Source organism: Bos mutus, chromosome 2 (genome assembly GCF_027580195.1).
Source record: "Bos mutus isolate GX-2022 chromosome 2, NWIPB_WYAK_1.1, whole genome shotgun sequence".
NCBI classification, from domain to species: domain Eukaryota; kingdom Metazoa; phylum Chordata; class Mammalia; order Artiodactyla; family Bovidae; genus Bos; species Bos mutus.
Window position 1 is genome coordinate 135,513,540 of NC_091618.1, and position 17,952 is coordinate 135,531,491.

Here is a 17,952-nt window from a genome sequence, read left to right on the forward strand (position 1 = left end):
ATAACTAACTTCAAGTGATACTATACTACTTAACGTGAAGTATAAGAATCTTACAATAGTTTAAGTTCATTTATCAACTTCTGGCCTCAGTGTCTTACCCTGAGACTCCTGAATTAGAGCCACCTCCTGTGAGAGAGCAAATCCCACATGGTAATATCTTTGCCTGAGGTTGGTTGAGAAGCTCCTAGGGACTGGTGGTAATCAGAGAGGCAGAGATAAGGCATCTGATACTGTGTCCTGGTCAGGGCCAGTCAGCCAAAAGCAACAGCTAAAACTTATACAGTGGGAACAAAGCTGACAATGGCACTCACCATTTGAGGATCTTGAGTCTTCCCTAAAGATCTTTGAGGGTCATGAGGAACCACTGGATATTTGAAAGAAGAAACCTATGTATCTGTCTGTCATTTATCTTCTTAGATTGATCAGCCTAGATAGTATTATCCTCTTAGAAGACAGGTACATAGGAAGATAGAGTCCTTGTTTCTATATATCAATCTAACTGAATTTATCTATCAATAGATTAATATATAGATAGTTTCTGTAGATGACAGATAGATCGATAGAATAAGCAGTGTTTTAAGATTAATCAGCAGTGGGTTGGTAAGAAGTGGCTTCAGTCAAAGTTTACTGAGAGCAATCAGAATTGGCAAAGGTGGGGAGATGAAACCTGGATAACCTGGTGAACTGAGGCAGGAACAAGTGGATCCTGCAAGATCCATATCATTTTATTTGGAACTGCTCTCATGGCTCAGTACTGTTAATTTGTAATGTATCTTATTTCTCTATCTTGTTGGAGGCCTGTCCCTATAATGTCAAATTCATTCTCTCCTTTAGCATCTAGCATCATATCTGGCACTTACTGCATGTTCAATGCAGAAATGTAGAGGAGAATGTCATTGATAGGACCAAAATGACATTTCAGGTTCATGTACCTGGAAGATTAATGATGTCATATAAAAACTAAGAAAGAGGGAAGAGAGTGCAGGCAGTGAGCTCCCTTTTCCTTGGCAAAATATCTCTTAACCAAATTTTCCCATGATCAATGACATATTTATTTCATTTCCCAACTAGGAGAACAAAAGTGGACTAGCTGAGCATTAACCCATTGGGTGATCTGGGAAGAGTAACCCATCCTGTTCGATTTGATGGGTTAGAAGACATCTAGACTCAGGGTGTGTGTGAGGGGTTGAAGCTGCCACTGGAAAAGACAACTGCAGAAAGGAGCCCTGGGGACCTGGAAGGCTAGATTCACAGTTTCTACTTCTGCAAACACAGAGATGGAGAGGGTCCCATAAGCTGGCCTGGGAAAAAAGTTGTTGGGTACTAGCTTTGATATGCCTATTCAAGAATTTTTTTCTTAACACAAAGAGTTGAAATTATATTACTTCACATCCACTGTAATTTTTCAAAGTCAGCTTTGTCTTCTGTTTTCATCATAATAACATGAAAGCTAAGAAGCCTCTCTTTTGGTTTGGTCCCTGAATATCTGCATCATCAATGTGTGTTTCTTGTTCTTGGAGGATGCTGAGGGGAGTAGGTATTGATATCTGACATTGCAGGCTACTGAAGCCTCAACTTTCCTTTCCTGCAGAACTGAAGCATGAGATCCATGTCTGGCGTCTTACTGCACAGCACATCAGCCCAGCCAGCAGGGAGGAGACAGCAGTTCGAGGTATGCTCCTGGAGAAGGTGCTGACACTGGAGCACCTGCTGGCCCAGAGGCTACACAGCTTCCACAGGTACCAAGTCAGACCGTGCTCAGACCACTCTTGGTTTACAACTGTGGTCCTCATCTTTACCAATTATGCTCAATGGTTGAATTGTCAATAACCTTTATATGACCGCCCTAAGAGTGTTCAAATGTCAACTGCAAAATGTGAGCTAAAATGATTGTGTAGAGTCATCCATGGTTCTGCAAAAGAGTAACACTAACCGCAGGCTACTAGGTAGGTTTTGGGCACCATACACTGTGTTAAGCCTGTTATGGTGCATGCTTTTATTTAACCCTCACTTGCTGTTGCTGCTAAATTGCTTCAGTCGTGTCCGACTCTGTGCGACACCATAGATGGCAGCCCACCAGGCTCCCCTGTCCCTGGGATTCTCCAGGCAAGAACACTGGAGTGGGTTGCCATTTCCTTCTCCAATGCAAGAAAGTGAAAAGTGAAAGTGAAGTCGCTCAGTCGTGTCCGACTCTTCTCGACCCCATGGACTGTAGCCCACCAGGCTCCTCAGTCCATGGGATTTTCCAGGCAAGAGTACTGGAGTGGGGTGCCATTGCCTTCTCTGAACCCTCACTTAGCTCTCTGGAATGTGTGCTGATATTAGTCCCAGTTTAAGGATGAGAAAACTGAGGGTCAGAAAATTTGAGCAACTTGCCCAGGGTTATACATCCAGAAAAGAGTGATGTCTGGGATTGAGTTCACATGCCTGTCATATTTCAGACCTAACACGTTGCATAACAAGAATAAAAAAAACAATTTAACAAAGTAATCTAATGAAATGTTCTCCCAGTAGCTTATTTTCAGGGAGCTCAAAGAATACCTAAGTCTTAATTCATTTCTTGGAGTTTGTTTGTTTGTTTGGCCTTGCCAAGTGTCACATGGAATCTTAGTTCCTCAGCCAGGGATCGAACCTTTGCCCCTGAATTGGAAGCGTGGAGTCCTAACTACTGGACCACGAGTGAAATCCCTTGAATTTATTTTTAATCAAAGCTGAGATCTAATGGGTAACAATGAGGTGCTGAATCTTTCCTCCTCACTTGGATGACATGCTGAGTTCCAACCTGTCTTTACTCTGGAAGTACTGCCAAGAAGTGCAAAAGCCTGCCCCCCCCCCTCAGGAATGTAGAAGCAGTCCTGCAGCAGGATCAGGTATTGGGTGGAGATGAGGTCTGTCACAGCAAGGGGTACTGAGTCCTTGTGAAGGTAGTGAGAATGATCTTACAGGTGGCAATTTGGTGAGACCAGCCCTGTGTTCCCAGAGAGTAGGCAAGAGTCTGAGGACAGGAGCTGGGCACAGTGCCAAGACCAACCTCTGGGGGTCATCTAGAGTGGTTGCAGCTGAGTCTGGGTATTGGGGTGAGAATTCCACAGGTGAGTATGTGGAGATTCACTCTGTCCAGAGATGAAGCCCAGGGAGAAGCTCTGTCTCAGCATCCTTAGTTCTATCTCAGCCCAGAACCTCGTGGCACTGGAGAAGCAGGACCTGGTGTCTCCAGTTTACAGGAAGGTCCTGAGTTGCCGACTGGGGACAGAGTAACCAACTTCAGCAACAGGCATAGATCTTAAAAGGAAAACCTTTGTAAATTAAAGATGCAGCAGTAAGTTTTTCTGAATGTATTAAATCTCCTGACCTTCAATTTCTTCATGCTCCTTCTGACATGGGCATTAAACATAGTCAGTGTATCTCAGGGTTAAAATGGGAAGAGACACGTGGATTCAGAGATTCATCAAGTTTCCATCAACTCATCCTATTTTGATCACAGAAAGGGAAACTGAGGCGGAGAGACTGCAGTGGCCTTTCTAAGGCCTCACAGTCACTGAGAAGCAAATAGTAACGAGGGTGATCTAAGTCATGTACTAGCTCTACAGGTCTTATTTCTACATTTTATTTTTAAAATTTCCTTAGAGCCATTCACTTGGGTCAGCTGTGATTTCCTCTAGGGTCTGTACTGGCTGCGTGGCCAACCTCCATTAATATTATGACATGTGAGAGCTCATGAAGACTAAATTCGCCCCCACAAATCTTTTTCCTAATTGATGAGGGAGGAAATAAAGCAGAAAAATAAGTTGATAGGAAAGGTTAAAAAAGAAAGGCAAGGGGGAACAAATAGAAGTGACTGAAATAGAAATGGAGATAAGGTGGGTACCATGACTAGAGGGGAGGGCAACAGACATAAGTGCTTCAAGGTATATTTCCAATTGATAGAAATCACCACTAAAGCAAGTGGCACTTCTTTTACTGTTTTCTCCTTTAATTAAATTATAACACAGCCTCATTTTGAAAAAAATTCAGAAAATTCAGAAGTAAAAAGAGATGACTTACTGTCTCATTCCCTGTCACTTCAGTTGTGTCCAACTCTGTGTGACCCTATGGACTGTACCTGCTACGCTCCTCTGTCCATGGGGATTCTCCAAGCAAGAACACTGAAGTGTGTTGCCATGTCCTTCTCCAGGGGATTGTCCCGACCCAGGGATCAAACCCAGGTGTCCTGCATTACAGGTGGATTCTTTTCCATCTGAGCCATTACGGAAACCTGCCTATTTACATTTAGGCCAGTATTCTGATGTTTCCTGTGCTGTACTCATACATACCTCATTGAACAGTCTGGTCATTGCATGTGTTACTTTTCTTGGGAATGTTTTGAGTGAGCATCTTTCCTAGTCCATGAACCCAGCCCTACTGGGTGCCCTATATGACAAGAGCTGCCCCATTCTATGGCTGCACCTGGTGTCATGCAGTGGACAGCGTCCAGGCCAGGGGATCATTCTGTGTGCTACTGCTGACTGCCATCCTGCCAGCCTCACTGCTCAATGACAGCAGGAAAATGATGTCTGCACTTTTCTCTTTTAGACAGATCTCACAGGAAGATAAAAATTGGGAGACCAATATCCAGGAGCTACAGAGAAAGGTATTATGGTTTCTTTTCTTAGGGATTTCTTGAAGAACAGAGTAAATTCCTTTTCTTTGCTTCATGTGAAGTTGCAACTGAAAGTCACCTCTCTTTTATTCCTGTAATTGTACATAAGACAGCTATTTCTTTGAATTAATGGGAAAGATAATTTTCCAGACATGGTAAGCTCATTTTGTCCAGGAATTGAAAAGTTAAACTTCTTGTATTTCCTTTAAGATAGGGCAACACTTTCTGTGGTTAATGTGGATGTAGGGAAGGTTGACTGGCTCTTGGCTCCACCTGACCTTGAAAAGCAAGTCTGTGGTTCCCACTGTGCAGGTTAAGAGGTGGAAGCCAAGACAAGAGAGGTGTGGTGCTTGAGACGGAACACCTCTGGGGGTAGAAACGGAGTGTATGTCTTCTGTCGTACAGCTCTGACTTGGGGAAGCAAATGTTATTTTGAGTTCTTTTGTCATTTTCCTGCCTTGGTGGAATTTCTCAACCCACCTGAGGACACACAGTGCCCTAAGAGAGCTCTGCCCAAGATCTGATGGAAGTAATTTGTAATATCTTCATGAAATTTCAAATCCAGGTGGTTTGTTTCCTAGGGAGAGGTAAAATATCCACCCCCTAGTTATGATAGGAACATTTGATCCTTTGCTAAACAAAATTTAAACGTTGGGACCTGTGGCTAACATGTTCCTTGAGTCTCTCCTCCCATCATTTGTCCTACTCAGATGGTCAGGATTAGGGAAGGCAGGTGTGGCTGTGACACTTTTCTTGCCTCAGGTTTAAACAGACCCTGTGTGGTTCTGGCCACAAGTTAGGGATGAGACTACCTCTGTGCATACCTGGTGAACAAGGACTGGAGAGCTACCCTCATTATTTCTCAAACTTTTCATTCTGATGACCCCAGATAATCAAATGGTAAAATTTGATTGATATCCAAAAATAACAAAGCAAAAACTTTTGATTATCTTATACCAGCTGAATGACACTGACTTCCCTGATCCCTTATTTCTGGCATTGGAGTTGGCATGGTAATACCCAGTTTCTATGGTTAGCTTGGCCCAGTGAGATGCCAGGCTCCTTTCCTCCTGATTCTGCATCACAGACTGATTTAGTAAGATTGGCTTCCTTGGAGGGTGAATGGAAAGATGAGTGGGGGCCAGCCAAACTGCAAATCTTGGCAGTAGGTGGGGAAGGAAGATAGTGGCTCCCAAGGCAACCCCTAAGCCCATGACCAGGAGGCCAGGATCTGCTGCCAAAGCCACTGTGACACAGAGGGATATGCTTATGATTTTTGTGGCAGCAGCTTTAACTGTGTGACCACAGGAAATCAAGAGAGGAAATCTCTCTCTGTCTCTATCTATACCCATACTTACACTCAAGTCTCTGTCCTTGTCCATGTCTATACCCTTGTCTATACTCATTTCTGTGTCTATGTATATCTCTGTATCTTTATCTATGCCCATATCTTATGCATAGCTCTGTCTGTATCTACCTATACCAAGATCTGTATTGATAACCTTAGTTATATTTACATCTAGACTTGGATATCCTAGGCATAGACCAACAAACAGAGGTGCTGCTGGGACCACACTGAAGAAAATACACAGTGCAGTTGTTGGTTCACACAGTGAAGTGTGATTCACATTGGGACCTGGTTAGATGTGCCTTGTGTACAAGCATCTGTGTCTGCTTGTTGGGACCTTACTCCCTGCCCCAGTTCTACACAGCCATGGCCCTCAGAACACAGAGCGCTTTGGGAACCTTGCCCTGTCTTGCCCTCTGGCTCAGGCTCACTGGAAGGAGGTCTTCAATTCCAAACCTAATGAAGGTGCTACAGTGCACTTCCCCTTACCCACTGAATGCTGGGAGCAGGATCCATATGTGTCATTTGGTGACTAGGGGACTGCTAAGTGCATTCATCAGTAGTGGGGCTTTGCATAATAAACAGAAAGGTGAACTCTTGAAGGGCCAAGTCTTTGGAGGTTATGTGTTGGCTCCCCAGTGGCTTTATCTCATCTAATGCTGGCAGTGGGGCTGGGAACAGCTTAGCATCTCTGTGTCATGTTGAAAAATCTATTTAGTCATGTGTCATATAAAAGGGTTTTACTATATTTTAAATTTATTGTGTTAATTGTTCATAGATTTTGACTTCAAGATTCTGTAATGTGGCAGTCTTGAATCTGTACCCATGAATTTATAATCTTTCAAGTTCAAGATGTTTTATATTTCATCATAAGGAGAAATTTGTAGTGATTCGAATCATGTAGGGTTGTGGACACATTGCAGAAATTAGGTTGCATTGAGTACATGAGTTGTGTTTTCCTCTCTTACAGCACAGGATATCAGATAAGATTCTGCTCGCCAAATGCCTGACAGTGTTGGTATTTGTTATCTTCATGTTTTTTCTCAATTCATTTGTCCCTGGTGTTCATCTTGATCTTGGTGAGTCTAATTTTTTTGCTTAGCTTTTGTTGATGGGCTTTTCAAGTGATATCACAATCTGGAAGGTTTCAAAGCTTGTTTCCAGACATTGGTGAGGGCTGAGAGGGACAGTTTTCTGGAGGAGAGGAAGAGGAGGAGGAAAGTAGAGAGAGACATCTTAGTGCCATGGGTCCTCAGCTCCTCTAGGTTGAACATTAGAAGGGATAGAGAGCAAGGTAGATAGCATCATCTCTATCATACTTAATTGGATCTGATCTTCAAATTGTTACCTCAGAAGCACCTCCAGAAAAGATAAGAGGTTATTTCAGCAAGGCCACAGTCCTGCAGATTGTACAACCCAATCTGATGATTAGATTAGAGACTGTTAGTGAAAGGGCCAGAGAATTATAAGAAGTCTACACTGGTCCTTCTTCTTACTCGCAGGTTCATCCATTTTCCCTGTGCATCAGAACTCTGATCTCCCACCTGCTCCTGTGAGTTTCTCTTCTCTTGCTTTCACAATCCTATGGCTCTTACTTTGTACTTTCTTAAGGTCTAGGTTGCATGGCCCATCTCCACCTGACACATGGCCATCTCGCAGAATGAACTCACCAGATACCTTGTTTACCCTGACATTCTTCCACTGTTCATCAACGTTTTTCATGCTTCTTAGATCTTTCTAATTGATTTAATAGTTATCTCTATTGCTTATTGTGTCTTTATTTAAAACAAAATAAAACCATTTCCAAAACTCACCTCAAATAAAATTTTTACCTATGGCTTTCCTTCAAAAATTAGCTCTTCTAAAATGTTTTTATAAAATTTAATTTACTACAACATTTGAAGAATATAACTTCTGTAGAAAGCAAGAACTCTTAACTGTGTAAAATAGATGAATATCATGGGAAGACTTAGTTATTCAAACCACAGCATTGCTCCTTTGGTTCTTGGCTACCACTAAGACTCTCTAAATCTCTAAAGATTAGACAAATACTACAAAACTGGTAGTTTGTGGGCAGGATTCCATTAACTAATTCTTTAGGTGTTCACAGATTATTTTGTTTCTTTTCCTTTTTTCTTCATGTTTGCAAAATTTACTAGGCTTGAAGGAAAGTTATTGTCTCAGCTACAGAAGCTTTCAAATTTAAACAGGTTGTAAAACTCTATTTAAACTTTACTGTCATACCTTCAATTGTTTTCTTACAATTTTTAATTAAAGTATAGTTGAATTACAATGTTATGTTACTGCTGTAGAGCAAAGTGACTCAATTTTACATATATATATATATATATATATATATATATATATTTTTTTCATATTATTTTCCATTATGGTTTTTCACGGGATATTGAATATCATTCCCTGGGCAATACAGTAGGGCATTGTTTTGTTTCTAATTTTGTTTGAGATCCCATTTTAAAAGAACATATCATGTATTTTAAAGACTGAAAAAATACATTGAAATTTGCATGCAATTTTGTTAACATTTGACAGTGGTATAAATAACAATACTTTAAAAACTTAGTCACATCTTTTACCATATCTATGAGGTTGAAGGGTTTATTTTGTTTCTGCTTTTAAATCTTGTGTTTTTGGATTGTGGATAAATTATTTTATCTGGGGATTCTAGAATACATAATCTGTATATTTGCATGTTCGCTGAAATAGGAAAGAGGTTGACCTGGAGAAAAGTTTGATTAGCAAATATTTAAAATGGAATACAGTTTTCTTAGAGCTTCAGTAACTCTCTTGATGGGAACAGAGGCAAAATTAATACAGGATCTTCCCAGGGCTTCAGTGGACAGATCATTTGTCCTTGGTGAAGTGCTGTATTGAACATGACATGCTGGGTAAGTTGAAGCATAATACAATGTAATGCCATGTAACATGATGTGCTATCACATTTCACAGTGTATATCATGTAACATGTGACATAATATAACACAGTGTGATGCCACATGACAAGATGGTATCACATAAGGTGTACCATGTAACACAGTGTGATATCACATAATACAATGTGGTGTCATATAACACTGTGTCATGTCATGTAATAAAACATGACATCTTATAACACATTCCTTTATTTAAACATCATAACCTAAACTCAACAGTGATTATCATTCTCTTTTTCTCGCTAATTTTATTTTTTAAATTATCATAGAGAAAAATTGATTTTTCTTTTCAAATTCAAAATTCTATGAAATTTAACAAAGATGTATATTTATGTAACTGCCACTATAATCAGAATACAGAATAGTTCTATCACCCCCCCCAAAATTTCTTTGTATTATTCTTTTGTATCACCCTTTGCCTTAATCCTGGTGATTCATCATATGTTCTCTATCACTATATTTTTGTCTTTTGTAGAATGTCATACACACGAACTCAGACAACCTTTGGGACTGACTTTTCTCTTTCATATTCATCCATGTTATTGTGGGTATCAATAGTTCTTTCTTTTTGTTGCTTAGTAGTCTTCCATGGTATGGAGATACCAGTTTGTTTATCCACTGGCCCATTGAAGGACATTTGGGTTGTTTCTAGTTTTTGGTAATTGTGAGTAAAGCTACTTCAAACATACATGTACATGGTTTTGTGTAAACTTAAGTTTTTATTTCTTTTGGGTAATTACCTAAGAGTAGGACTGCTGGATCATATTGTGAGTGTGTGTTTAGCCTTAAAAGCAACTGCTGCACCATTTTCCAGAGTGACTGTAGTACTTTGCACTTTCACAGTAGTGTATGGGAATTACAGCAGCTCTATATCTTCATTAGCAGTCAGAGGAGGTGATGTAGACTACGTCTTAAATCTAGAACTCATGTGTTATCATAATCTTTGTTTACTTCCCTGTCGCCTGGTATCCCCTACCCCAGCTAGATTCAAGGGTATGGTCCATGCCATCTAAGCTTTTCTCTACTCAGTGCCTTGTGTTAATGCCTGATACACTAGTAGATATAAGATATAGGTTAATAGGATGCATGTACAAACTTCTTATAGATTCCAATTTCATTATTGTGAGAATTTCATGTGTGGTTGAGTCATCCTCGGCTCTCTAGGGAGCAAAAGCCTCTTGTGGGGATCCTTCATTGGGGAAATGATACCAGGGAAGAGATGTAAGGGACAGAGAAGCAGAGTAGTGAAAGGAGTGAGTCAAAACAAGGCTGAATCATTATCTGACCACATTATGGGTCCATAGGATTATCTGAGAATAAATATGAGATGTGTCTCAGGACTGTCCATGGGGCTGTAGCATTACCCATTGGTGCCCATCATCCATTAGTCCAAGTTCTTTCGTATGGAATACCAACTTACAGGTACATGTAGCTAATAAATGCACGAAGGGCATGCAACAGAGGAGCCCCTGCTGGGAAGCAGGTGTTGGTACATGGATTCAGGGGCAGACTTGGTCAGGGTACAGCTAGGTATGAGAGCATATTTACTCTCTGGCCACTGCCACAGACTTCCAGTGAGTGACAGGAGAACCCCAAAGGTATGCAAGAGGTGAACAATAACGAAGAAAGAAAAGCCCATGGTCACAATTCATATGCACCTGGCAAAGAAATAGTTCCCTAATGTGCAAGTATTTTTATCTGTTAAGACATACTGAAATTAATTCCAGATTGCTCAAGCAGTTATGCAGAGACAGGTTCATAGTCTCCACATGAAGTTCTTGGGCACCAGATATGTTTCAAAATTCTGACTTTTTGTTTATATTTTACAAAGCCATGAGCACACACTGAATTGTATATATTAATAACACCTCTGAGGGGTTCAGGGCCGGCACCCTGGCCTTCAAGCGTTAATAATTCTGTAGTGAATCTTGAATATTTTCTACAAATGGGATAAATTGTGACCACAAAGAGCCTCATTTCAATTCAAATCAGAATTTGTTGTATGTTGACATAAAATGTAAAAAATTCGCTTTCCCAAACTTTAGTATTCTAAAATCTAAATTCTAAAATTGTGGATAACTGAGTATAAAAACTATAAGAATCAGTGAGCTGGCTTCAAAATTTTACCTTTGTCTTTAAAATTTATAATCTTGATTAACAATTTTCTAGCTCTCCTTCTTTGATAATTAGTTCACAGTATCCCCCTAGGTTTTCTCACAGTAAGTTTGATTCCATTTCATTTCTGGAGATATTCCTGTAACTATTTCCTTGATATTGTTTAAAATTGCTGGTGTTGTCAGTGTCACTCAGAGAAATTTTATTGTCTTTGTTAAAGTATTTTTTAGCTACCAAGGGAATTATTAGAATGATACTGGGGACTTCCTAGCTGTCCAGTGGTTAAGACTCCTCACTTCCAATACAGGAGGTGCAGATTTGATCTCTGATTGGGAAACTAAGATCCCACATGCCATGCGGTGTGGCCAAAAAGAAAGACAAATAAATAAAGTAAAACATAGAAAGGGACTCCAAGGAACAGTGTGCTCCAAGGTGGGGGTGAGGTGGAGAGGGTGGAAGGGAGCAGAGGGAAGCAGACTTAGGAAATGTTTGGAAAATCACTCAGACAAAGGGCATGCTCCAGTCAGCCAAACACTTTATTCTCTTTTAATTTTCTTGTCTTTTTGTTTTGCTCATGGCAGAATGGAGATGATCTCATTAGTTTCCCAAATTATAGGATCTCATTTTCAACCATGTGGAGCAAAAAGTCTATTTTGAATCCCAAATTCCCTGGTGAAGAGTTTGTTTGACCCAGGTTGGGTTTATTTCCTTTCCTAATCCAAAAATTATGACCAGGATAACAAGGAGGCACATAGAAATTATGGCCAATCAATTTAAAAGGAAAGTACAGTTGAATATTAAAAAATCTATAAATTAAGTGAAAGAGAATGGATAGAAATCATCAATAGACTCTTCACAAAAGAGAATATTAAAATAACTGAGATTACCAATAAGCATATGAAAAAGTGCTTAACCTTATTAGTCATCAGTAAAATGTGAATCTAAACCACAAAAAGATATGGATATATCCACATCTAAATGGCTAAAATCAAAGTCTGACAGTACCAAATATTAGAGAATGTAGAGCCACAGGAAGTGTCATAAGCTGTTGATAAGACTGTAAATTTGTACAGACTTTTTTTGCTGTTTATTTTATTTTATTTTTAGACTTTACAATATTGTATTGGTTTTGCCATAGACTTTTGAAAACAATTTGTCACCATCTGTAATACTAAAGTTTAGTAAAGCCCAGAAAGTTTGTTTTTAGTTTTATGCCCAAGAAAAATATGTATGTATGTATAACAAAAGACATGTATTAAAATGTTCATAGCAGCATTATTTATATTAATAATATCCCCAAGCTGGAAGTCATTCACATATCTATCAACTCTAGACCTGATAAAGAAATTGTGGAATAATCATACAATGGAATACTCCACAGAATAAAAATAAATGTATTACTGAAACTGTAACAATGTGACTGAATCTCACAAACATGTTGAACAAAAGAGAAGTCTGATAGAAACTCATATGTAGCATGTGATTCCATGTATGAAGACTCAGAAACAGGCAAATCTACTTCTTGGGGTGTTAGGAATGATGCATTGAAGGAATGGAAGGAGATCTAACTGGACTTTTGGTATATTGATAGTGTCCTGTTTCTTGCCCTGCTGGGAGGAGGTTACATTGTTGAGTTCCCTTTGTAATTGAGCTATGTGGTTTATTTAAAATTGATGCACTTTTATGTATGCATGTTATAGTTCAACTAAAATGTTTATAACATAATTTAATGAATATATTCACTGTATCCTTCAGATGGCATACTGAAACTTGGTGGTGGTGGTTTAGTCACTGAGTTGTTTCTGTCTCTTGTGACCCCATGGACCGTAGCCCAGCAGGCTCCTCTATCCATGGAATTTCCCAGGCAAGAATACTGGAGTGGGTTGCTATTTCCTTCTGAGTGAACTCACTATTGGGCAAGATGGAGGAATCCATGAGGGGTACAGTGGTATCCCAGGCCAGTGTTTGTGTGTATATGTGTCTGTGTGTGTGTGAGAGAGAGCATCTTTCTAGGAACTAGAAGGATGTAATGACAAAGCCACCTTGACAAGAGCTGTGTGATCTTCAGTGAAAGGACTCTGTAGGGAATAGTCCAAAATAATGAATGCTGTGAATCCTCATGCCTGGATTCCATCTCCTGCTGGGCCTCCCCTTAGCAGAGCATACCTGGAAACCTGGGTATGACAACCTTTTGATGTAATCTGTGGAGGAAGAGAGCAAGAGAGGATGGAGGAGCATGAAGAGGGGCGGGCAACTCAGCAGGGTCTTGTCTACTTACATTTTCCCATCAGTATTGATTGAAAGCTTAGTTGCAGCAAAATGACTAGAAATAGAATCACTTACTTCTAAATTATCTTTATTTTTTTCAATCTGAATTATTTAAAAACTACTGACACTGTGGAGAAGGAAATGGCAATCCACTCCAGGACTATTGCCTGGAAAACCCCATGGACAGAGGAGCTTGATAGGCTACAGTCCATGGGGTCGCAAAGAGTCGGACACGACTGAGCGGTTTCACTATATGACACTGTAATCATGGTGTTTCCTAAGCCTGATTGGAAGCCACACAGAAGTTACCAGATGTTGAAATGGAGCCACAAGCTTCATGCTGAGTTTTGACATCAAAGCTGCTGCTGAATGTTTGTGGCCACATCCCTAGATCGAGTAGGGAGAGAGCAGAACTAAGGCCAGATTACCCTGGCTCAAAGCATAGCTCTAGTACTTAGGTTTTTTAATTATTATTTTAAAAATTTATTTGCAGTTGTTTGATGCCCATGGGCACCTGCAGGGTGCCTCAGTGCTCTCTGTAAGGACGCTGAGAGGACTGAATCACCTCATACAGGCAGAAGTCTTAGAAACAGTGCACCTTCGCTGGATTAAGTGTGATGTGAATGAACAGTTTATGCTGATTGCTAAGTAACTCAGGAAAAAACAAGATGATGTAAAATGGCCTTGCTTTTGCTGGATTTTAAAGGGAAACTAGACAGAATAGGACTTTTCTCGTGAGTGGGCACCTTGCAGACTATATGTACAGGTAATGACATGCTCCCTCCTTTTGGTCTCAGGCCCTGTGTGTGTTAGTAGAACTTAACTCCTTGGTGATTCTCCTCATTGTCACCTTCGAGTCTAACTCATCCCATGCTACCTGTCCTGCTTGCCTAACCAACTGCGTACTGGGAGCTCCCTAAGAGCAGCCTTAAGCTTGTACCCTGGAAGCTCAATGCTTGAGTGAATGACAGGTTTAGTGGTAGATTTAAAACTACCCCCTGGACACTCATAGTGTTTATTTTCAACTGAAATTCCTTAATTATATGTGATAAATCTATGTGGTCTAATGGCCAAAACAATTTAGTGATACCTCACCAAAGGAGGTGGACAGGGTGGTTTGTACTCTATACAGTATGCACAGTCCATTCACGAGTTTCTCTGGTTTGAAGGATGAACATGAGGTATGTAACTGTTGAGATATTCTCTAGAGATGCATCCTGAGTGGCTTAAGACTATAGGTTATCTCATCCCAACTTGAGGTAGTGGATTCATCAGAATAGTATTGTTTATGACCAAAGGCACTTGAAAAATGTTCAGAGCCGGACCAGATACAGTATGTTTTTTTAATAAAAGACTACAAGGTTTCAGATAGAACATAGTAAAATTGTATCTCTGAGCACATGAGACAGATCACCTTTTGGGAAGAGGTTTCACTGGTGATTTTAAGTAGTGAAAGCATCTAATTTTGGTTACAAAAGCAAACCTCAATAAATGTTATAGGTTAGAAAGGAAAAAAAAAAAAAAAAAAAAAAAAAAGAAAACTGAGCACATGAGAAGAGCCTACCTTGGTGCAAGGGAAAGACATTCTCACAGACTGGCTGAATTTTGATTTTGCCCCCAACAAGCCATGTGGCCTGAAGAAAACCTGTTAATTATTGGGAGCTTCAGGGTTTCCTCATGAGCAGGGTTGCTACAAGGTGACCAGAATGTCTGTGCCAAGGAGGCTACTTAGTGAATGGTAGAAGTCTTGCTCTGCTCTACTCTGCTCTACTCTGAATCATGTTGCCCAGGGCTTTAGGAACAGGGATAAAGTCACCTACTTAGCTCCTTGTTTTGCACTGAAGCTTGACCCTATAGGAAATTTGAGGGAGAAAGTACAGAACCACTTAGCATAGATTCTGCTTTAAGGAATGGCAGAGCTCTTGATGAAAGATTAATGCCCAAGGAAGGGGTTGATAGAAAAGCAACAGGATAAAGATAGCCCAGGTAAATGTTACTTTTTATCTTTAGCCATCTCTACCCAACCAAATTTTTAATTTTTAGGACTCTCAATGGTACATTGTCAGAATTTGTAGTAGAATGTGAAGCTGGAAATTGTGTTGTTCCCATTAGCAGTCTTATCTTCCAGCATGCTATAAAAGAGATACCACTTCATCCTTTATGACTACCTATCATTGAGGAGCTATCTCTGAGTGAGAACAGAATGTAATGTTACTGACAGTGGCCTGGGGGGACGCATTAGAAAGTGCTGCTTGGATTCCTCAGTGAAGGCAATAATTGCCAATCAGATGTATTTATGTACAGGCAGTTTGATAGGTAGGTGCTCTAGAGAATGTAGAGCAACTTTGTCAGGCAAAGTTGCATACATGGAAAAATCAGGCATTCCAGCTACTTTGCTTAGAAAACTTCAGTGATTTCTTTCTGCAGAATGAGGTCCCACCTCCTTTGGAAAATGATAATGCACTTCCCAATCAGGAAATCTTTCTTTTATTATGGTACAAAATATATATCACAAAGTTTGTCATTTGATCTATTTTAAGAGTACAGTTCAGCAGTGCTAATCACATTCACAATATCAATTAACCATTACCACAGTTTACTTTTAAAATTTTTCATCACCCCAGATAGAAACTTTGTAACCATTAAGCAGTAATTCCTCATTATCTTCCCCTCAGCCCTCAACTCTTGGTACCTTCTAATCTGCCTTTTGTCTCTATGAATTTGTCCATTCTAGATATTTCATACAAGTGGAATCATAACATAATTGTTCTTTTGTGTCTGATTTGTCTCAATTAGAATAATGTTTTCGTGGTTCATTGATGCTATCGCATGTATCAAAACTTCATTCTTTTTATGGATAAATAATATTCTGTTTTACGTATATACCATATTTTGTTTATATGTTTAACTGTTGATGGACATTTGGGTTGTTCCAGATTTTGACTGCTGTGAAGTCCCCAATTTAATTTCCTTTTGAGTATATGCCTGTGAATAGAATTGCTGGGTCATATGTTTAGCTTTTTGACAATCTGGAAAACTATTTCCCACAGCAATTTCACTGGTTTACATTCTCACTAGAAAAATAGAAGGGCTCCAATTTTGCTACCTCCTCTCCGATACTTGCTATTTCTATTTTCTCTGATTGTAACTATCCTAGTAGGTGTAAAATGGTATCACACTATGGCTTAGATTTGCATTTTCCTAAAGCCTTTGACTGTGTTGATCACAATAAACTGTGGAAAATTCTGAAAGAGATGGGAATACCAAAGCACCTGACCTGCCTCTTGAGAAACCTATATGCAGGTCAGGAAGCAACAGTTAGAACTGGACATGGAACAACAGACTGGTTCCAAATAGGAAAAGGAGTACGTCAAGGCTGTATATTGTCACCCTGCTTATTTAACTTCTTATGCAGAGTACATCATGAAAAACGCTGGGCTGGAAGAAGCACAAGCTGAAATCAAGATTGCCAGGAGAAATATCAATAACCTCAGATATGCAGATGACACCACCCTTATGGCAGAAGAGGAACTAAAAAGCCTCCTGGTGGAAGTGAAAGAGGAGAGTGAAAAAGTTGGCTTAAAGCTCAACATTCAGAAAATGAAGATCATGGCATCTGGTCCTATCATTTCATGGGAAATAGATGGGGAAACAGTGAAAACAGTGTCAAACTTTATTTTTCTGGGCTCCAAAATCACTGCAGATGGTGACTGCAGCCATGAAATTAAAAGATGCTTACTCCTTGGAAGGAAAGTTATGACCAACCTAGATAGCATATTCAAAAGCAGAGACATTACTTTGCCAACAAAGGTCCATCCTATGGTTTTTCCTGTGGTCATGTATGGATGTGAGAGTTGGACTGTGAAGAAAGCTGAGTGCTGAAGAATTGATGCTTTTGAACTGTGGTGTTGGAGAAGACTCTTGAGAGTCCCTTGGACTGCCAGGAGATCCAACCAGTCCATTCTAAAGGAGATCAGTCCTGGGTATTCTTTGGAAGGAATGATGCTAAAGCTGAAACACCAATACTTTGGCCATCTGATGCGAAGAGTTGACTCATTGGAAAAGACCCTGATGCTGGGAGGGATTGGGGGCAGGAGGAGAAGGGGACGACAGAGAAGGAGATGGCAGGATGGCATCACTGACTTGATGGATGTGAGTCTGGGTGAACTCTGGGAGTTGGTGATGGACAGGGAGGCCTGGCATGCTGCAATTCATGGGGTTGCAAAGAGTTGGACACGACTGAGCAACTGAACTGAACTGAATGACTAATGATGATGAGCATTAAAGAAATGGCTACTCAAGTCCATTGCCCATTTTTATTGATAAACAGTCTGTCTTTTTGTTATTTTTATGTATTTTTGTATTCTCCTTATTAAACCATTATCAGTTATATGATTTGCAAATATTATCTACTATTCTATAGGTTGTCTTTTCACTTTCTGAAAATGTCTTTTTTTCCCCTTTTTAATTTTTTTTTTTAATTGAAGGATAATTGCTTTACAGAATTTTGTTGTTTTCTGTAAAAGCTCAACATGAATCAGCCATAGGTATACATATATCCCCTCCCTTTTGAACCTCCCTCTCATCTCCCTCCCCATCCCACCCCTCCAGGTTGATACAGAACCCTG

The 17,952-nt window shown here is 39.9% G+C and overlaps 1 protein-coding gene across 1 annotated transcript in view; it reads left to right on the plus strand.

Annotated features, from left to right (window-relative positions):
* Positions 1 to 17,952, plus strand: part of OCA2 (OCA2 melanosomal transmembrane protein) — a 284,959-nt gene that overhangs the window by 138,298 nt on the left and 128,709 nt on the right. Inside the window, exons 16-18 of the mRNA XM_070381524.1 lie at positions 1,592 to 1,739; positions 4,573 to 4,630; positions 6,958 to 7,066. Of these exons, the coding sequence (XP_070237625.1) occupies positions 1,592 to 1,739; positions 4,573 to 4,630; positions 6,958 to 7,066 (315 nt within the window). The remainder of the gene's footprint in view (positions 1 to 1,591; positions 1,740 to 4,572; positions 4,631 to 6,957; positions 7,067 to 17,952) is intronic.